Raw genomic sequence first — 23,453 nt, 5'->3', positions numbered from 1 at the left:
AAAACAGCTCAAGCTTGCATTTATATTGTGCCTTCCATGGCTCAGGACATCCCAACGTGTTTGACGGCCAAGGAAGTATTTTGAATTGTGGTTATTGTTCCAAGTAAGGAATAACTGGCAGACAATTTCTTTGTGGCAGTGTCCCATTATTAACTGAGATAACTGACAAGATAATTTAAGTAATGATTTCAGGGACAAGTGTTGACTACCAAGTTCTTTAGTGCTAATTCAAATTATGCCATTATGTCCAATGAAGCTGTGGCCTTAATTTAATATCCAGTAGTATTAGTATCTCCAGCAGAGCAGCACACCCTTGGTTCTGCACTAAAGTATTAGCTTTGATTATGTGACTGCCTCTGAAGTGGGCTTTGAGCCGGTGGCCTTAGACTGGGGCATAGTACTTCAACTGATCCACGGCTAACACCTGTCGTATGTACATTACAGCATCAAAAGAGTGCCACAGACTAATGACTGCAGTTTGCCATGTATATGTAAATGTATAACCTTAGTGAATATAATAAAAGGTATTGGGACAGTTATGGAAAAATCTGTTTTAACTATCTCTCATAAATCATGACACCTGTTAATTAAAGCTGTTTTTGCCCCCTCTTGTCATTTAAGATACCGTGGTTATTTATGTGATCATATCACAATGGAATGCCACATGATTATAATCAAACTTTAATCTTCCGACCCTTCATGGGTCTTGTTTCTGATCAGTTAAATGCTTTTATTCCTTAGCCTCATGCTGCAGTTATTCCATGTATTTAACATGGCTTAAGATTTATTTCCATTACAGTCTCCCTCTGAACTCATTTTAGTTGTAGCTAAGAAGTATTTTCCCCCTGGTAATGTTCGTCTATTGACCTTGACTTCATATAACTGGGCAGGCATTATATAGCTATGTTTGAATCGTCCCAAAATGTGATGTTAAAGCCAACAGAATCCTGGCGAGACACTCTTCTGGATAGCAGAGTTATGGATCTATTCTTTACAGTAAGTAATATTCCAAAAATATATTTAGTTATTGGGATGAAGACCAGAGAAGCTCTTCCATATGTTTTGCATTGTATTTCAGTGTTGCTAATCATGTAAAGGTGGACGGGATCCCTGAAGAATTTTTGTTCGTAATTGTTTATATATTTGTATATCTTTGCAAGAAAGCGTATTGGAGATTTTCTTTAGTATTGTATCTGGTAGGATCAATTCATAAATATTTTGCTGTATTAATGGGAAAGTAAATTTTACCCCACAACTGATTTAGTAATTAATCTATTCAACTTTTTAATGTTTATTTTTATTAATGTAAATCCAATTTATTACAATAATTTAAGATGTTGGAAGCTGTGTAATAGCATGTGGCAAGTGAAAAAATACTGTAATCTCTAACTTCTACTTTATTTCTGATTAAGGATGGATGGCTTTCCTCTTCTGTTTGATTTTTCCACTGTTTTAATTTAGTTTAATATTGTCGCATATACCGAGGTACAGTTAAAATCATTTTATTGTGTTCTATCCAGTCAAAGACTACATGATTACAATCAGGTTGTCCACAGTGTATAGATAAAGGGTACAACATTTAGTGCAAGATGTATTCCGATTAAAGATAGTTCTGCTGTTGAAATAAATATTTAAAAGAGCAGAGCAATTGTAATGTATGATAGCAGATTCTTCTGGGAACCAGCCTGCAAAGAGTCGCCATCCGGAGCCATCTCTACGCCATTAGCTTAAAATCTGCAGATTATCTTCTGATGCACGCAGCACTACCTTGGTGCACGTTTTAAGAAATTTGGAGGATGCAGTAAATTATTGACGTATTGGTTTGTCTTGCAACTGAGTACTCATCAACATTTTAAATTCAAAAACTCCTGTTTAAATTTCTAGCTCTAGGTCATCCTGGAGGTATTTTGCACAACACTATTAATATCACTTAATATCATCTGACTTTAATCTTAAAGAAAATCTTAGATCAGAAACTGGATTAATAAAAGTACTTCGAGGCCATTCGTCTATGCTACATTTATGAATTTTGACGACCCTCTATTGAAAAGTAAAGTCACCATATGTGCCAAACTATTGCCAGTGACATGACTTTTATTCCAGTATTGAAGCGAGTACTCCCAAGGAGCAGAAGGTATAATCTTGTGACTCAGTTTTATTCATAGATATTGAATGTTTACAATTTTTTCCATGTATATTACATCTTAAACCATTATATGATAAATATGAAGCAAAGTCGCACAAATTTTAACACCAACTGCAGGAGTTACTGCATACACACATTGCACAAAGCACAGTTCTAAAGGGTTGTCAGAACTTGATTACACTAATCTGACATTATTAACTAGGGCCATATTCTGAACTGGATTAAATGTACAAAGTGTGGCGCCATCTTGTGGTCAAGACACTTGTCATTCGAACCTTCGATGGTCGGGCTCGAACTCTCATGTGGACCGGGCGTGATCTGGGCTGACCAATCACGTGGTCAGGGGGCGGGCCAGAAGGTGGTTAGAATTCGAAGGATTGGCAGTTGGAGTTGGAGTGGAACTCGGGCGCGATCACGAGCGACGGCACAGTAGGAGTAGTAGTAAAATATTAACTTGATGGGGCTGTATGGGTTAATTATTAAACAGATTGTTTACACAACGTGTGGACCTCTACAAAAATACATTTTTTTACTTTTGATATAGATATGTGAAGTATAAGGAAGTATATTTCCATATTTTTGAGCAATGTATTCATTTTGGCAGTCAACTGTTAAAGTTTCTCTATGTTGGGATTTAACAAACTAAACCTCAAATTACTCTGTGGGAGTTATCCATGTATATATAATAGCCGTTTCACAAGTTTTTGGTAGCCATAGTGTTGTTTGCTATTGTTTGACTGCTGAATAATTGGAACCAGTGAAAATGCAAGATCACTTTAATTACCGACTGACTCAATTTTACATTGTCCATTATTTGGAGTAATCCAGAATGATTGTTCACTGTCAAATTAGGATTTGGAATAACCATCAAGGCATGTGATCTGGGATCTCATTGGCTTCACCAGAGATTGTAGGGATGCAAGTAAGGTGGCAAATGGGAATGCTTATTGAAATTATTTTGCTTTAGTTACTTTTATTAATTAAAGTTTTAATTTAGTTTTAGAAGACTGTCTACCTTTTGAAATTGGACCGATCATATTTGCCCCCACAAAACTGCACAAAAAAACCTATAAAGAAAACCCCATAATACATAGTGGAATACGAATTTGGAAACAAATAAAAAAAGATTTAAAATTGAATAATATACCACTCTGCCTTCCCATTGTAAATAATCCTTTATTCAAATCATCCTTTATGGACAAAGGTTTCACACAATGGAAAAATTATGGAATCAAAAATATAGGACATCTTTATGGGAAAGGTACTTTTCTTTCATTTCAAGAGTTACAACAGAATTATGGACTGCACTCAAATAATTTCTTCAGATATCTACAAATTAGAGATTATGTTAAATCTAATACACAAGTCTACAGGAATAGGGAATCAGAAATTCTTGATGAATGTCTGAACAAGCATCCTAATACTGAAAAACTAATAGCTTATATTTATAACACCCTACTAAACAACGAGGTACCACCGACCGAACCATATAGATACAAATGGGAAAATGAAATAGGTCATCCTATCACGAAAGATATGTGGGACGAAAGTTTACAACAAATACATCAATGTTCATTAAATGCCAGACATACTTTAATACAATTCAAGGTCTTACATAGACTACACTTCTCTAAAATAAAACTAAATAGAATCTTCCCACAAATCTCTCCTATTTGTGATAAATGTCTACATTTAGAGGCTAATTTAACACATACGTTTGCAAACTGTATAAAACTTAAACATTTCTGGACTGATATTTTTGAAATAACTTCAGAAGTTATTAATACAAAGCTGGACCCAGACACAAAATTAATAATACTTGGAATATCAGAACAAAGCTTAACACTCACAACAAACCAAAGAAATTTCCTCAACTACAGTATAATAACCGGAAAAAAATTAATATTAAAATTTTGGAAAGGCCCTACAACCCCCACAATTAAAATGTGGATTACGGAAATGTCGGGGACCCTATACTTAGAAAGAATTAGACTTGTCTTAATGGACAAACAAGATCTTTTCCATAAAATTTGGGCTCCATTCATTAACTATCTGAAGGGATAGATTGGCACAGCACGAGGACCCAACTGAAACTTGCTCAGGAATAGATGAAAAGCTATACTTTATAACCTACGAACCTATCTCCATTGATGTATTACAGGTAACCCATTCCACCTCCCTTGTTTTTCTGTTGTGTTTTTTTTTTTTTTGCTTTCTTTTTTATTTGTAACTTTCTACCCTCTCTTTTTCCCTCTTTCTATAAAAAATAAAAACACTAGAAGCAGAAGTAATTGATAATGGAAAATTTTAATAATGTATGACTGATGTATATGAAAAGTTTTTTTACTATAATATGTAACTACATTTTATAATATGTCTACTTCTAATAAATAAATAAATAAAATAAAAAAATAAAAAAATAAATCCAAATTTTAATGCATATTCGAAGTATATAGAATTTGAGACATTTTTTGTTCCATTATAGGTACATCGCAAAATCAGAGAAGATTCTGACATGGCCCAGGACTCTTTGCAATGTCTGGCACAACTAGCCTCGATCCATGGACCTATATTTCCTGATGAGAGGGCTCAGATTGATTACCTAGCTCATTTCATTGAAGGATTACTCAATATGATTAATGGGTATGCTTTAATTTATTAGACAATAAGATACATTTATGTCTCTTAATAACATACAAAGTAATTTTGTAGAATTATACTTGCTCCTGCTTTTTACCTGCTGGGAGTTAAATAGGATGGGTGGATCACACTGGTGAAGATTGCTGGTTCTGAATGGAACCACCATTTTAAATGATTTTTTGTGTAATATTTTAATGAAATAGACAATAGGTGCAGGAGTAGGCCATTTGGCCCTTCGAGCCAGCACCGCCATTCAATGTGATCATGGCTGATCATCCACAATCAGTACCCCGTTCCTGCCTTCTCCCCACAAATAGATATGGTGAATGCACCATTAATGAGTCCTTTACCCAGAGCAGGGGAAGCAAGAACGAGAAACATAGGTTTAAGGTGAGGGGAAAGATTTAATAGGAACCCGAGGGGCAACTTTTTCACAACGAGGCTGGTCGGTATCTGGAATGAGCAGCCATGGGAGGTAGTTAATGCAGGTACTAAAACAACATTTGAGAGATAAATGTACATATACATGGATGGGAAAGAATTAGATATGGGCCAAATGCGGCCAGGTGGGAGTAGCTTAGATAGGGCACCTTGGTCGGCGCAAAGAAGTTAGGCTGAAGGGCCTGTTCCCATGTGTATAACTATATAATGTTTGATTGTTCACTGTCAAATTAGGATTTGGAATAGCCATCAAAGCATGTGATCTGGGATCTCATTGGCTTCACCAGAGATTGTAGGGATGCAAGTAAGGTGGCAAATGGGAACGCTTATTGAAATTATTTTGCTTTAGTTACTTTTATTAATTAAAGTTTTAATTTAGTTCTAGAAGTCTTCAAAGTCTCTGAATGGCCAACGTGTGCAGGGCTTTGCTGCAGTGAGAACCTACAAGGCAGAAATGATGGCACATTTTCTGTGTGCTGTCTGTGACCCGCCACCATGGGAGTCCAGACTACCAATGTAGGCCCATCATATCTAGTCTTGGTAAATACTGGCACGGGGAGACTGCGTGGGTGCAGGCAGCACAGTGGAGCAGTTGATAGGCCTACTGCCTCACAGCGCCAGAGATCCAGGTTCGATCCAGACCTCGGTTGCTGACTGCGTAGAGTTTACACGTTCTTTCTGTGATCGCATGTATTTCCTCCAGGTGCTCCGGTTTCCTCCCATATCCCTAAGACTTGTGGGCTTGTAAGTTAATTAACCTTTGTGAATTGCCCTTCTTGTGTGGGGAGTGGATGAGAAAGTGGGATGACAGGTGATCGATGGTCGGCATGGACTCGCTGGGCCAAATGGTCTGTTTTAACCTAAGCTAAAAGTAGGAAGAGGAGGAGCGCATATACACCTAATGTCTATTCCTGGGAAGTGAGGTTTCATGCCAGAGGCAATATTTTGGTACACATACTCCACAATACTTTAATGGAAAATTTGTTGTAAATCTATGATTGTTTTTTTCCATCTGAATTACAGTCCTGAGGCCATTTATGGTGCTGCTACTGTAACTCCTGCTGAGGTTAATTCTCCGTGAGGGTCCTGGAATATTTCTTGGTTTGTAGAACTTAGCTAAACATACAGAGGGGATACAAAGAAACTGCTGATGCATTAGTGTTCAGACTGAGGAGGTTCACAAGCCTATCCATTCCTTCCAGAGACGACGCCGGACCCGCAGAATTACTTCAGCACGTTGTGTTTTTATCCAAACTTATTTTTACTTTTCCTTGAAATTTAAGTAAGTGAGTTAAGGTAGAGCGGGATGTGTGTGAGTGAGCCCCAGTATTTCCTAGAGAGTAACTGCAACATGGCAAGCAGGGAATGGTGCTAAAAGCAGAGGCACCAGCAAAGGATTGAATGAAACTGGGTTTCTTACAGTTTGAGAATTCTTACAGTGCCCAAGAAGTTATCACCAGCTCCAATGCATGATAAAGACACTAGAACAGAACCCCCCCCTCTGATCTAATTAATTAATCAATTAAGTAATTAATTAGATTTACCAGTGCGCCCATTGCACGATTGTACCTCATCAGTCTCATTGTGGTGGTTGGGGGGGGGGGGGAGAGATAAAGCTGGAATAGAGATGGGGTCAGGACAATGCCTGGCAGATATTTATACTAGGGACTTTCCAATATTTCTTCAGAGGCTTTCCCTGGTTTCCCTAGTTTATTTTTTCAGTCTTCATAGAACAGGAAAATTACTTGGAGCTTCTATGATACGTACTCTAATTATTTCTTGCAATTTGCAAAATATCGTAACGTTGAATGCTTACTTTGTGTATTTTAAGAATCTGACAGGTCTGCCTTAAAATAGAGGAGCAATATATCTGCCACCAGCATAAATTACATTGGATCACAAAAGATCAGAATAAATTGTGTCTATTGTAGATTCAAAGGGTGGGGGGTGGGGTGGGAGAGAAAATGAATCTTTCCAAGAATCTTTCCCTATCAGGGCCTAGATATGGGAATTGGATGAACATGTAAATTAAATTTAAGGCCCCTAATCAAATTATTTCTGTAATTATGTTTTTTTTCCTTTTGAATATATTGATAACTATTTTCATTTTGAATTTTTTTGATTATTCAAAAACATCAATTTTGTTTCTCATAAGCATTTATCAATTTCTTTCTTACACCTTGCATGTTCAAGAGCATGTGTTCATTCTAGTTAAACAAATCATCATTTAATCTTTACTCAAAACTATAAATATGAATACAATTACGGAGCTTCAGACTGAAATTTTCTTTGACAAACCAATTTTCCTATTTTGATTTTTCTAGGATAGAAATTGAGGACTCTGAAGCAGTGGGAATTTCCAATATTATGAGCAACTTGATTTCAGAATTCCCACGTAGTATTTTAACAGCCATTCCAAGCGAACTGTTTTCTTCATTCATAAATTGCCTCACACATATCACCTGCTCTTTTGGACGGAGTGCAGCCCTAGAAGAAGTGGTAAGTGTTCTTGCATTTCATCTTGACACAATTTGATTTTACGTCTACCTTGAATTTAAAACATTTCAAAAGTAATTCATTTTTGTTATTAATTTGTACAAACGCTCTTCTAATGCTATTTTAGTATCAAATAACCACTTTTTGATGAAAAAGCAACTATTATAACATTTACAACATTGAAAAATGCATGCAATGTCAAATTTGGAAATGATCCAAATAGCATCAAATAGTTAGTATGGGAATCTGGTGCAGAAAATTACATAACCATAGATTGCGGATTCATTTTGTGACCTGCATTGTTTTATTCTGAAGAGAGGGATTGTTTTATTTTGTTACATTCTTGATTTTTAACATATGCGAAGACCAATGCTATAGATAACCTTAGCTGTCACAAACTGTATTTCCCAACCATTATCTTCAGCCCTCCCCTTGGTAACTTGTCAAAACGGACAAAGTTTGTTCCCAACCTTGATGTCACATTGACGCAGATATGCCAGAGACTACATATTAGCCCTGTGACTATAATCCTCTGTATTATGAGCTTCCACAACTGCTTGAGCTCAACTGCTGAATCTCATCTCCATAGTTTTTTGTTATCTTTTATTTGATTGATCCAGTACAGTCTGGCAGATGATCCCTTTCCATTGTTTAAATTTGCTATTCAAAACTGCTGCTCCAATCACCCATTGTCACTCTGATTGTTGATCTACAACAACTTCCAATTGATTACAGCACCTCAGTTTTAAAATCGTAATTTTCAAATCTGTCATGATTGTTTCTCTTCTGATTTCTTTGAGCTCTGCAATAAATATGTTTATTCCACTCCTGGCTTCTTAATCAGCCCCAAATGTAATTGTTCTACCATTGGCAGCTGTGACTTGTGCTGCCAAGACCCTACACATTGGACTTTTCGTACCTCAAATATCTCAACGAATTTCACTCTCCTTTTCAGATGCTTTTTGCTATCTATAATAAGGCAGGGTCCAAGATTATCCTGGTGACAGAAGTATTGTTGCTTGTGCCATCTAAAAACAGTGCTTGTTAATCACAGCATTGTCTTTTTATTTCAGATTTTCAGCAACTGCAAAGTTCAGGATTCTACAGTTTTATCTTTACTCTCAAATACCCTAATTCATCCCCATCTATTTATGCTCCACCAGACAAATCAGCTGAGCTTAACAAGTATTCATCTTCATCTTAGCTGACATTAACGGAATGTATATCGCCTAGACATGGTCCCCATCACAGTAAAAAATTCCCTTAATATTTTCCGCCCCATCCTCTTTCTCTAACTCAAAGCACCTTTCTAATGGTGTCTTTGGAACAGAGGAAAGCCAAAGATTGTGATTTATTGAACTGATTATTACTTGAATATAAAGAAGATACAAGCTCTACTAAATATATTTGTCATTATTGGTTCCTCGAGTGTTTGCACTTTTGCGTACTATTTTAGTATAGAGATACAGCACAAAAACAGGCCCGTCGGCCCACCGAGTCCCCACTGACCAACGATTCCTGTACACTAGTACTATTCTACACACTAGGGATACTTTTTTTACTGAAGCCAATTAACCCACAGAGCTATACATCTTTGGAATGTGGGAGAAACCCACGCAGTCGTTACAGATTTCATAAAGAAATGTGTGGAGGACTGCATTCCTACAAAAACCTTCTGAGTGTTTCCCAATCAGAAGCCTTGGATGAACTTTGAGATCGCACTCTTCTAAAGACCAGACATCGGGCATTCATGTCTGATGATACAGTGGTCTACAAGAAGTCCAGATACGACCTTGCTAAGGCCATCAAAAAGGCTAAAAGGGACCTGCTCCAAGCTGGAGGATGAGACGGATGTTCAGCAGCTGTGGCGGGGCCTGAATGCAATCATCAGGAGGTAGCTCGAATGTCGGCGTAGCATCACTCCCTGATGAGCTCAATGCGTTTTACGCATGCTTTGATAGGGAGAACACTAATGTGCCTTCTCAAGCTCCCATTCGCCATGATGGTATATCAGTCACAGTCACAGAGGACAACGTCAGAAAATCCTTCAGAGGGTTGAACCCTCGAAAAGTGCCCGGACCTGATGGTATACCGGGTCGTGTTCTAAAAACCTGTGCGGACCAACTGGCTGGAGTTTTTACAGACATTTTCAACCTCACTTCTGAGGTCAGAGGTTTCCACCTGCTTTAAAAGGGCATCAATTATACCGGTGCCCAAGAAGAGCAAGGTGACGTGCCTCAATGACTATCAACCAGTGGCACTAACGTCGGTGGTGATGAAGTGCTTTGAGAGGTTGATCATGGCGCAAATCAACTCCTACCTCGACAAAAACCTGGACCCACTGCAGTTCGCTTACCGCCACAACAGATCAACGGTGGATTTGATCTCGCTGGATCTCCACTCCGCTCTGGACCACTTGGACAACAAAAACTCATATGTCAGGCTGTTATTCATTGATTACAGCTCGGCATTTAATACAATCATCCCCTCCAAGCAGGTTACCAAACTCTCAGAACTGGGTCTCTGCGCATCCCTCTGCAATTGGATCCTCGACTTCCTCATTCACAGACTGTTCGAATTGGTGGAAAAGTGTCAGCGTCGATAACAATCAGCATGGGAGCACCTCAAGGCTGCGTGCTCAGCCCCCTGTTGTACTCACTCTATACTCATGACTGCGTAGCCGGTCATAGTGCGAACTCCATCATCAAGTTCGCTGACGACACCACTGTTGTGGGACGTATCACTGATGGGGACGAGTCAGAGTATAGAAGTGAGATCGACCAACTGACCAAATGGTGCCAGCCCAATAACCTGGCCCTCAACACCAGCAAAACCAAGGACCTGATTGTGGACTTTGGAAGGGGTAGGATGAGAACCCACAGTCCCGTTTATATCAACGGGTCGATGGTGAAAAGGGTCAAGAGCTTCAAATTCCTGGGCGTGCACATCTCTGAAGATCTCTCCTGGTCCGAGAACACTGATGCTGTTATAAAGAAAGCACATCAGCGCCTCTACTTCCTGAGAAGATTATGGAGAGTCGGTATGTCAAGGAGGACTCTCTCTAATTTCTACAGGTGTACAGTAGAGAGCATGCTGACCGGTTGCATCGTGGCTTGGTTCGGCAACTTGAGTGCCCAGGAGTGAAAAAGACTACAAAAAGTAGTAAACACTGCCCAGTCCATCTTCGGCTCTGACCTCCCTACCATCGAGGGTATCAATCGCAGTCGCTGCCTCAAAAAGGCTGGCAGCATCATCAAGGACCCACATCATCCTGGCCACACACTCATCTCCCCGCTACCTTCAGGTAGAAGGTACAGGAGCCTGAAGACTGCAACGTCCAGGTTCAGGAATAGCTACTTCCCCACAGCCATCAGGCTATTAAACTCAACTCAAACAAAGCTCTGAACATTAATAGCCCGTTATCTGTTTATTTGCACTTTATCTGTATTTATTCATGTGTATATATATAAAATAATATATATATATATAATGGTATATGGACACACTGATCTGTTCTGTATTCATGCCTTCCATATTCTGTTGTGCTGAAGCAAAGCAAAAATGTCATTGTCCTATCTGGGACACATGACTATAAACTATCTTGAATCTTGAATCAGACACAGGGAGATTGTACAAACTCCATGCAGACAGCAGACAGTCACGATCAAACCTGTGTCTATGGCGCTGTAAGGCAGCAAATCTACCGCTGCGCCACCATGCCGTCCTATGTGTAGGTATGTTGCAAAGCCTACCTGAAGCGTCGTTGAAGATCTGCTGCTGAGGTTGTGCGCGATTTTGGCGCCGTTTAGAGGGGGCGGGTTTAAAACGCGATTTTCTCTAAGCTGTTCCAATCGAAAATGTTCAGCCTAGTTAATTATTAACGAAAAATCGCTGGAAGACCCCGTCGCAAAAGCTATTATTAGGTTTAAAGGCCTTGAATAATAGTTATAGTAGTTTAAAAATCAATCTCTAAACCCGCGACCGCCAGCAACCGCAGGGTCTCATAAAGCAAATAGCAGAAGTTAGGTTGTATATTTTTACATTAAAAAGGGCTTCTAAAGATCCCTTTATACTAAGTTTAATATTGCGAGTAACTCAATTTGGGCCCATTATATCGCGCAGTATTTTTCTCGGCATTTGGGGCACAAATCTACCGCAATGTGAACGTTCTAAACCAGCGCGTTCCACAGGGACCCACTGGAAAGCTGATTTAAATGGGCATTTATTTACAGCAATTAAACACTAAATTCCTTCCATTTGGCCTATAAATTAATGTAAATGAGATTTAAAAATCATGTTTTATTGTGAATTATTTGTGAATATTATTTGGACATTTAGGCTATTTAAAAATGTTAATCATTTATTAAGAAATGGATAGATGTTTAGATCTAGTAATTGAAGTCTGAAATTAGCTACAATTAGGTAACTAACTAATTATATGCTTTAATTTCAGGTCATCCAAGTAAGATTATTTTATATTTGTTTCAGAATGCTTCAATCTATGATAACTGAAAATTTCATTCAGTTCTCTTAATTTTTAAGAAAGTTATGGGCTTTTGACTGTTCACGATCACAGCTTTTTTGTTATGTCCATAGAAAATCAATAGGGAACAAGATGCTCATTTCCCAGTATGAAAATGGCCATAACTTTTTAAATACTTGAGATATGAAAGTGAATTAGGTGTCAAATTAAACTTATTTTTATGCTTTATCTGATGGGATAAATTACAGACTTGATTTTTTAAATCTCAAAATTTTGTAACATTGCTACTATGTGCACTGAAATATTATTTCCACTAAATGTATAAACTGTAACGGCAATTGTACAAATTATTGTTTTGCAGCATGCAAATTATTGTAGATTATTTGCAGCATTTCATATTTGATATGGTGTCAGTAGTTTTTATTATTTTTATTGAAAAGCAAATGTAAAGCAAAAATATTCAGCTAGAAAGCATTTTGACGATTTTCAGAACAGTTATTGAAAAAAGTCCAGTGCTTATCATTTATAGATGTTCTTGTATGCCATTTTGTTCAGTGGGAAATGTGTCTATTTAGTTCTGTGTGTTTACTCCCTGTTCAATCACAGTAAATAACTTACAATTTTTTTTCTTCTTAGCTGGACAAAGATGACATGGTGTATATGGAGGCGTATGATAAGCTCCTTGAATCGTGGCTAACACTTGTGCAAGATAACAAACATTTCCATAAAGATTTTTTTACTCAACATGCTGTACAAGTTTTTAATTCATACATTCAATGCCATTTGGCAGCACCAGAGGGCACAAGAAACTTGGTGAGTATTACTTCAAAATTTATTCTGTTTTTCTTCACCTTTTCTCTTGCATATAAGGTGTTGAGGTTTGTTTTTCAACCATCAGAATGGATTTTAACACTAAATATGATATATCTTACATTTTCGCTTTCATTTACTTTGAAACAATCCTGAGATTCATTATAAAATGTGTTACTTATAATGGCTGTGGAGCGCATTGTATTTGAACTGAAATGTTACCTTTACCAATTGTCTCCCTGCTATTCTTTTCACTAGTTATTATTTATAAAAGAGCCTTCCAAGTGACATCAGACTTTACAGTGCCCTCCATAATGTACCCATCATTTATTTATTTGCATCTGTGCTCCACAATTTGAGATTTGTAATAGAAAAAAATCACATTGTTAAAGTGCACTTTGTTAGATTTTAATAAAGGCCATTTTATACATTTTGGTTTCACCATGTAGAAATAAAATCAGTGCTTATACAGAGTCTCCCCCATTTCAGGGCACCATAATGTTTGGGACACAACAATGTCATGTAATTGAAAGTAGTCATGTTTAGTATTTTGTTGCATATCCTTTGCATGCAACGACTGCTTGAAGTCTCCAATTCATGATCATCGGCAGTTGCTGGGTGTCTTCTCTGGTGATGCTCTGCCAGGCCTGTATTGCAGCCATCTTTAGCTTATGCTTGTTTAGGGGGCTAGTCCCCTTCAGTTTTCTCTTCAGCATATAAAAGTCATGCTCAATTGGGTTCAGATCAGGTGATTGACTTGACGACTCAAGAATTGACCATTTTTTAGCTTTGAAGAACTCCTTTGTTGCTTTAGCAGTATGTTTGGGATCATTGTCTTGCTGTAGAATGAATTGCTGGCCAACGGGTTTTGAGGCATTTGTTTGAACTTGAGCAGATAGAATGTGTGCAAACACTTCAGAATTCATTATGCTACTACCATCAACAGTTGTATCATCAATTAAGATAAGTGAGCCAGTACCTTCAGCAGCCATACATGCCCATGCAATAACAACCCCACCACCGTGTTTCACAGATGAGGTGGTATGTTTTGAATCTTGGGCAGTTCCTTCTCTCCTCCATACTTTGCTCTTGCCATCACTCTGATATGTTAATCTTCATCACATCTGTCCACAAGACCTTTTTCCAGAACTGTGGTTGCTCTTTTAAGTACTTCTTGGCAAACTGTAACCTGGCCATCCTATTTTTGTGGCTAACCAGTGGTTTGCATCTTGCAGTGTAACCTCTGGATATCTGTTCACGAAATCTTCTGCAGACAGTGGTCATTGACAAATCCACACCTGACTCCTGAAGAGTGTTTCTGATCTGTCGGACAGGTGTTTGTGGATTTGTGTTTATTCCTCTGTGCTGCACACACCTGGCTGGCACACACCTTGAGTACCCCAGGGCTGACACCATTGGGACACGTGGCTTTGCCTGGGCGGAGTCTGCTCTGCTCCTTCCTCACCTGCTCAGCCTTGATGGTCAGGTGCGGCAGAGAAAGTGGACCAGGGGGATTGAGGGGGAGAGTCTGTCGGGGAGCATAGGCCCCACCATCAAATCTATTTAACAGCTTTATCTCATTGGTCCAGTCCTTTGCTTTTCCTCCCCAGTCCTGTAGAGCATCTTAGGCCTCCTGTGACCACCTCTTCACTGACCTAGTGGTCACAGGCAGCCTCTAAACCATTAGCTTATACCTGGTTAGGAGGTGAACCAGGTTGTGAGCGGACCTTCCCAGTGGCGGAAGGGCTATGGAGCTGTACGCTTCTTTAACATTGGCATACAGCAGGTCCTTTCATATCCCTGTAGGACAGCCAACAAACTGAGTGAAAGTGGATAGGGTAACGTCCAGAGTCACGTGGTTGAAAGCCCCTGAGATAGCGATGAAAGCTCTTGGGTGTTGTGTCTCGGGTATTTTTCACGCAGAGTTGTGAGTCTGGAATTCTCTGCCTCAGGGCGGTGGAGGCTGGTTCCCTGGATACTTTCAAGAGAGAGCTTGATAGGGCTCTTAAAGATAGCGGAGTCAGGGAAATGTGGATAAGGCAGGAACGGGGTACTGATTGTGGATGATCAGCCATGATCACATTGAATGGCAGTGCTGGATCGAAGGGCCGAATGGCCTACTCCTGCACCTATTGTCTATTATCTATTTTCTGGAGTCTCGTGGTGACTGTGTGGACGATGTCACTCTCGTTGGCAGTCGGAGGAATGTAAACAGCCATCACAATGGCATGTGAGAATTCCCTGGGCATATAGTATGGTGGGAGACCCACAGCCATCAGTTCAATGTCCGGGCTACACACACGCTCCTTCACCGTGATGTGACCAGGATTGCACCATTTGTTGTTAACGAGAATAGCAAGTCCCTCTCCTTTACACTCAAGATTCAAGATACATTTAATTGTCACATGTGCCAGATGGCACAGTGAAATGAAATTCCCATACAGCCATACAATAAAAAAAATAAAGAACACACACTATAGAATTTGACATAAAACATCCCCACACAGCAGAATCAAAGTTTCCCACTGTGGGAAGGCACCAAAGTCAGTCTCTTCCTCCACTGTTCCCCGTGGTCAGGGCCTCCCCAAGCCCTCCGCAGTTGCCACTCTCTCTGCAGTCCATGTCCGCCCAAACAGTCTGAAAGCCGTCCACACTCGCGTTGCACTCGGGGATGTCCTTCGTGGAGCCATGTCTCCGTGAAACACATCACACTGCTCACACAGCCTGTCGGGGTGGTCAGAGCTCCAGCAGTTGATCCTTGGTGTAGTCGACAAAGAGACCAGCTCCTGATTGTTGCAGTACAGAGACAGAGACAGAGACATGGTGAAAAAGTATCTCCCCAAAGAGTAAAGAGATAAAAACATTCAATGGTGTATGGCAATCACCATGATCCACTCTTCATGCTATGTTTAAACTATCTCCACCAATTGATTTCCGTACCTAGCCCCATGATCCATGAAGCATGAAGATGAAACTGAAGATTGTTAGCTTTTGATCTTATCATTAACACTTGCTATATAGTCTGCTGTAGTGTAATGAACGGTATGTGTGCACAGGTGCCCTTCTCAAGTGATCCTGAATATTCAAACCTCTGGCTGTAAGATCTTTAATTTTACTTTTTTTCTGCCATGCTGTCAATTTAAGTGCAGAAGTGTGGCTTATTTAAATTTTAATGTAAAGTATCCTGTATAGGAAACTGATCCATGTTCAAACTGCACTCATTGTCATATCTTAAAGTAAATGTAGTGAGATGCGTCTGTGGCGAGACTGCAAAATCCACTGTGGACAAGGAATGTGATTGGTCAGCAATCATTGCACATTTGCACTTTGAAGACCTCATACTTCAAGCAAAATGAGTCAGTATGGATAGAACTAAGGAATCGTAAGGGTAAAAAGACCCTAATGGGACATCTACAGGCACCCAAATAGTAGCCTGGATATAGGGGGCAAATTGAACCAAGAGTTAAAATTGGCATGTCGTAAAGGTAATGCTACGGTTGTTATGGGAGATTTCAACATGCAGGAAGACTGGGAAAAGCAGGTTGGTACTGGACCCCAAGAAAGGGAGTTTGTGGAGTGCCTCCATGATGGATTCTTAGAACAGCTTGTACTGGAGCCTACCAGGGAGAAGGCAATTCTGGATTTAGTGTTGTGTAATGAACCGGATTTGATAAGGGAACTTGAGGTTAAGGAGGTAGTGACCATAATATGGTAAGTTTTAATCTACAATTTGAGAGGGAGATGGGTAAATCGGAGATATCCGTGTTACAGTTGAACAAAGGGGACTATGGAGCCATGAGAGAGGAGCTGGCCAAAGTTGACTGGAAAGATACCCTCGCAGGTATGACAGTGGAACAACAAAGGCAGGTATTTCTGGGAATAATACAGAAGGTGCAGGATCAGTTCATTCCAAAGAGAAAGAAAGATTCCAAGGGGAGTAAGCGCTGATTGTGGCTGACAAGGGAAGTCAGGGAGAGTATAAAAATAAAAGAGAAGAAGTACAACATAGCAAAGATGAGCGGGAAGCAAGAGGATTGGGTAATGTTTAAAGAGCAACAGAAGGTAACTAAAAAGGCAATATGGGGAGAAAAGATTAGGTACGAGGTAAGCTAACCAAGAATATAAAGGAGGATAGTAAAAGCTTTAGGTATGTGAAGAGGAAAAAAATTAGTTAAGACCAAAGTTGGACCCTTGAAGAGTGAAAAAGGTGAATTTATTATGGGAAACAAGGAAATGGCAGATTAGTTGAACAGGTCCTTTGATCCATCTTCACTAAGGAGGACACAAACAATCTTCCTAATGTACTAGTGGCCAGAGGATCTGGGTTGACGGAGGAACTGAAGGAAATCCACATAAGGCAGGAAATGGTGTTGGGTAGACTGATGGGACTGGAAAATCCCCAGGATCTGATGGTCTGCATCCCAGGGTACTTGAGGAAGTGGCTCTAGAAATCGTGGACGCATTGGTGTTCATTTTCCAATGTTCTATAAATTCAGGATCAGTTCCTGTGGATTGGAGGGTAGCTAATGTTATCCCACTTTTTAAGAAAGGCGGGAGAGAGAAAACGGAATTATAGACCAGTTAGCCTGACATCGGTGGTGGGGAAGATGCTGGAGTCAATCATAAAAGATGAAATAGCGGCACATTTGGATAGCAATAACAGGATCGGTCCGCGTCAGCATTTACGAAGGGGAAATCATGCTTGACTAATCTTCTGGAATTTTTTGAGGATGTAACTAGGAAAATGGACAAGGGAGAGCCAGTGGATGTAGTGTACCTGGACTTTCAGAAAGCATTTGATAAGGTCCCACATAGGAGATTAGTGGGCAAAATTAGCGCACATGGTATTGGGGGTAGAGTGCTGACATGGATAGAAAATTGGCTGGCAGACAGGAAACAAAGAGTAGGGATTAACGGGTCCCTTTCAGAATGGCAGGCAGTGACCAGTAGGGTACCGCAAGGCTCGGTGCTGGGACCGCATCTATTTACAATATACATCAATGATTTAGATGAAGGGATTCAAAGTAACATTAGCAAATATGCAGATGACACAAAGCTGGGTGGCAGTGTGAACTGTGAAGAGGATGCTATGAGAATGCAGGGTGACTTGGACAGGTTGGGTGAGTGGGCAGAGGCATGGTAGATGCAGTTTAATGCGAATAAATGTAAGGTTATCCACTTTGGTAGCAAAAACAGGAAGGCAGATTATTATCTAAATTGGTGTCAAGTTGGGAAAAGAGGAAGTACAACGGGATCTGGGGGTCCTTGTTCATCAGTCAATGAAAGTAAGCATGCAGGTACAGCAGGCAGTGAAGAAAGCGAATGGCATGTTGGCCTTCATAGAGGAGTTGAGTATAAGAGCAAAGAGGTCCTCCTGCAGTTGTACAGGGCTCTAGTGAGACCACACCTGGAGTATTGTGTGCAGTTTTGGTCCCCTAATTTGAGGAAGGACATTCTTGCTATTGAGGGAGTGTAGCGTAGGTTTACAAGGTTAATTCCTGGGATGGCGGGACTGTCATATGCTGAGAGAATGGAGTGGCTGGGCTTGTATACTCTCGAATTTAGAAGGATGAGGGGGACCTTATTGAAACATGTAAGAATATTAAGGGTTTGGACACGCTAGAGGCAGGAAACATGTTCCCGATGTTGGGGGAGGCCAGACCAGGGGCCACAGTTTAAGAATAAGGCGTAAGGCATTTAGAACAGAGATGAGGAAATACCTTTTCACACAGAGAGTTGTGAGTCTGTGGAATTCTCTGCCTCGGAGGGCGGTGGAGGCCAGTTCTCTGGATACTTTCAAGAGCGAGCTTGATAGGGCTCTTAAAGAGGATATGGGGAGAAGGGGATATGGGGAGAAACGGGATACTAATTGTGGATGATCAACCATGATCACATTGAATGGCGGTGTTGGCTCAAAGGGACGAATGGCCTACTCCTGCACTTATTCTCTATTGGCTATTGTTGACTTTCTCCAATGTGCTGCCAATGTAGAGTACCATTGGTGTAAAAAGTATAGAATCAGAGAGAACAGGCCCTTTGGCTCAACTAATACATCCTGACCAAGATACGTCAGTGAGCTAGTCCCACTTGACTAGTCCATACCCTTCAAAACCTTTCAAATCCATGTCCCTTTTAAAGTGTCTTTTAAATGTCGCAATTGTACCGACTCTACCACTTCCTCTGGCAGCTCGTTGCATGTACGCACCACCCTTTGTGTGGAAACACCAACAACCCCCATTCAGTGAGGATAGGGGACTAATCATCCTCTACGATAATTCTCAACACTGGTGCTCCGCTTTTTTACTCCATGTACACACACGACTGTGCTGCCACGCACGACTGCAGCCATACACAAATCTAATTCAATTTACAAATACGCAGACAATAGCACCATTGTGGGCTGGGTATCAGATATTGATGAGACAGGAAGCAGATTGAGAACCTCGTGACCTGGTGTCAAGACAGCAACCTTTCTCCTAATGTCAGCAAGAGAAAGGAGATAGTGATCCACTTCAGGAAGTGAAGCCGCACACGAACCTTGGTTTGCGTTGACGGCGCTGAAGTAGAGATGGTTGAAAGCTTCAAATTCCTAGAAGCAAATATCACCAAAAACATCTCCTGGACCATCCATATTGAAGCAATGGCCAAGAATGCACTCCAACGCCTCTACTTCCTTAGAAGGCTTAGGAAGTTCGGCATGTCCACAACAACTCTCACCCTTCTACAGACGTGCTGTAGAAAGCATTTTATCGGAATGCATCACAACTTGGTTTGGGAACAGCTTCACCAAAGACTACAAGAAATTGTAGGGAATTGTGAATGCAGCCCAGACCATCACACAAAACAACCTGCCTTCCATTGACAACATTGATACCTCACGCAACCTCAGCAAGGCCACCAGCATAATCAAGAACGAGTCTCACCCTGGTCACTCCCTCTTCTCCCCTCTCCCATCGGGCAAAAGGTATAGATGTGTGAAAACGCACACCTCCAGACTTAAGGACAGTTTCTTCCCAGCTGGTATCAGGCAACTGATCTATCCTACCATAACTAGAGAGCAGTCCTGGGCTGCTATCTATATATTTTTCAGACTATCTTTGATTGGACTTTACTGGCTTTATCTTGCACTAAGCATTATTCCCTTTATCATGTATCTGTACAGTGTGGATGACTCTATTGTAATCATATTTTGTGTTTCCACTGACTGGTTAGCACACAACAAAAGCTTTAGTACACGTGACAATAAACTAAACTCAAAAGTTTGTCCCTTGGGTCCCTTTTTAACTCTTTCCACTCTAACCGTAAACTTGTGTCCTCTCGTTTTTGACTCTTCCCCTGGGAGAGGCTGTGGGTGTTTATCTTATCTATACCCCTCATGATTTTGTATACCTCTTTACTCTTCAGGCTCAGCATTGATCCCTGTGGTATATCACTTGTTACAGGCCTTCAGTCCAAAAATTAAATGTCGACGATCACCCTCTGTCTCCTACCTTCAAGCCAATTTTGTATCTGATTGGCTAACTTGCCCTGGATCCCATATGATCATGTCTTCCAGACAAGCCTACAAAGTGGTACCTTGTCAATAGACTTGCTAAAATCAGAGTAGACGTAATCCAATCAGTCTGAAGAAGAGTTCCGATCCAAAATGTCACCTATTCATTTTCTCTGGGGATGCTGCCTGAACCACTGAGTTACTCGAGCACTTTGTGTCCTTCTTTGTAAATCAGCATCTACAGTTCCTTGTTTCGCCATATAGACCACATCTACACCACCACTCTCCTCAATTTTTTTCTTAAAGAGTAGTTTTGTTGTTTTCATAATACCTAAAAAAAATGGAAACCCTAATTTTAATGGAAATTCAAACGGGATGATGGTAACCCTTTGCAGTTGAGTAGCTATATGCGACAACGTGCACACGAACACACTAGAATCAAATACACAGGACAAGATGTTAAGAAGTCTCTTGTGCCAATAGGTGGGGAGCATTTCACGACATTCGTTGATTGTTGAGAGTGGTAGACGCTCAACATCTGTGGGGGGGGCGGGGGGGGGGGGGGTAGTGGATACGTATATCTTGGCCTGGGTAACCTTCAGGACAGTTGGGCACAGGACACATCAGTAGTGTACCCTTGCATCACTGGGTGTTTCGGCCTTTTAACACTATACACCCTCCACAAGGGCGGCCCGCTGCAGGATGATCAGCCCTCAGCGCGTGTCCCGTGTCAAACTATGTATGTAGTAGACCAGTTTTGACAGTATTTGTGGAGAAATGTTTTAGATGGTGAGTAGTGTGCATTGACAAATTAGCTAGATCCAAAATTCCAATGACTTTTATGCTTAACTTTCTTTTTATATAATAAACACTGCATCTGGTTGGAAGACGTTTGTTTGTTGCATGCAGTTTTTGAAAGATTGGACTTAAATGCAATGCCTTAGTTTAAGAAAAGAGGAAATAAAAATTCTAATTTATGAGGACTTTGGATTTCATTTATTCCTTCTGAATGTTAATAGAAAAATAAATTATGCGTCGCAGCTTGTTTTTGAAAGACATCTTTACTTGTGGCATGCAAATCACCTAATAAGTGATATTGTATTCTCATTTCTTAATAACATTATTCAGGCAGCTAGCTGCTAAAGAGACTTCTTCTTGCGTATGGCGTGCACAGCCTAAGGTTGTAGGACAACTTGGTCTATTTGATCTTATTTGATTGTGCACGCCAGGTTGATTGCATTCGTTGAAACAGGGCGGACCACGTGAACGTTGCAATCTCCCACCCCACTGATGGACTGAATAGATAAAACAGGGAAATGCAAGAATAAATCTCTTTAGCATTTTCTCCACAATGCTGAGCTAACTATCTTTATAACATTTGTGGAAGGTTAGTAATTGGTTACCTGTGAGTTGTCTGATTCAGGGAATCAAGGTCAAAGAAACAAATGTAACTGGTGATCTTGTATAATAATATTTGTTTGCGTTTGACATTTAATTGCACCATGTTAACACAAGCTATTCACAGGTTGTGCATCTTTATATTTAATTTCAAATATAGTTTCTATTTTTATGCAGACTACCAATGGTGTAGCAACACGTGATGAAGAAGAAATCAGTGAGGTACAGGAAGATGATCGCGAGTTGTTTTCTGACCAGCTAGCTGGTATAGGCATGCTAGGAAGAATAGCGGCAGAAAACTGTATTCCTCTACTTATCAGGTGGGTATTTAATTTTCTCCAAAAAATATAAACACAATTAACAGTATTTACCATCCAGAAGCTTTAAAATGAGATGGCACCTGTATAATACTGTCAAATATCTTATTTCTGTTGTTTAAAACGTGGATAATGTCTTGAAGTAAAGAGTATACACATCCAGATGGTGGTCCCAAGATATTTCTCATTATTTTAACACCATCCCGATTCAGTGCGACTTGCTGAATCCACCAGCTAATCTCTTTTTTTAAACCAAGCAAATAGGAATGCCTTGTAGTACATTAACTATAGACAACTTCAACCAACCACCAATGTGATTTGGAGACAGTGGGGGGGGGGGGGGGGGGTTGCCCATTTGATATTTTATGTCAGATAAATGTATGTCTTGAGTTTATAACAAATAAGCATTGATATTAAATATACACTTATTTTCTTGTACTTGTATTGTACATACGGCATTTTCCATAATGAGCACAAGACTAAAATGACAGCAAGATCAATTCTGTTGGTCTGCATAAGATAACTAATCTGTAGGCGATTCATATATTGCTAGACGTGTATACTAAAGCAAATTATAATTAAAATCAGTAAATTACTGTTTACTCATGAAACTAAAGTAAAAAAATTATTTGTTACTCTGCCGCAGTGTTTCTAATAGTCTTCCTTTATAGCTACCTTTTAAGAATGTAGCAATGACATCCAAGGTAATGCAATTACGATAACCCATTTTGGCATCTGATACCTTGCCTCTCTGTACAGGTTGTTGCAGCCACTTGTATCGATCACTAATTTTTAAAATGCAAAATTTTGATATGTAGTGCCCAAACTTGTTTTGTTTATTGGATCACTTTCTCTCAATGTTCGGTTCAGCTTGTTGGAAGATAGAGTTACAAGACTTCACGGTCAGTTACAAAGGCAACAGCAGCGATTCCTTTCATCGCCTGGGCCAGCATCATTGGCTAATACATTTCTAGATGATTTATATGAGGATATTCATTGGCTAATATTAGTCACAGGTATGTTTACTATTAAATATATTGAATGATGTTTAGCTAGATATTTATGTTTTTTATTATTTTAACAAATACATACAACAAAGGAGTTAACTTAGTAAATCATTTGAAACGAATATAACCAATTTTGCTAGTTTCCTTTGAAATTTGGACACGATTCGTAAATTATTTTTTCAGAGTAAGAATCATTGATAATGATGATGTATGTTCTCAATCT

The 23,453-nt window shown here is 39.8% G+C and overlaps 1 protein-coding gene across 1 annotated transcript in view; it reads left to right on the top strand.

Moving 5' to 3' along the window:
• xpo4 (exportin 4) overlaps window positions 1–23,453 on the top strand; it is a 106,825-nt gene that overhangs the window by 48,756 nt on the left and 34,616 nt on the right. Inside the window, exons 7-12 of the mRNA XM_033022736.1 lie at window positions 884–996; window positions 4,632–4,789; window positions 7,552–7,726; window positions 12,843–13,019; window positions 22,084–22,226; window positions 23,094–23,239. Coding sequence (XP_032878627.1) covers window positions 884–996; window positions 4,632–4,789; window positions 7,552–7,726; window positions 12,843–13,019; window positions 22,084–22,226; window positions 23,094–23,239 — 912 coding nt within the window. The remainder of the gene's footprint in view (window positions 1–883; window positions 997–4,631; window positions 4,790–7,551; window positions 7,727–12,842; window positions 13,020–22,083; window positions 22,227–23,093; window positions 23,240–23,453) is intronic.

Source organism: Amblyraja radiata, chromosome 6 (assembly GCF_010909765.2).
Source record: "Amblyraja radiata isolate CabotCenter1 chromosome 6, sAmbRad1.1.pri, whole genome shotgun sequence".
In the NCBI taxonomy this organism is placed as follows: Eukaryota; Metazoa; Chordata; class Chondrichthyes; order Rajiformes; family Rajidae; genus Amblyraja; species Amblyraja radiata.
This window is presented reverse-complemented; position numbering and strand designations above follow the sequence as displayed.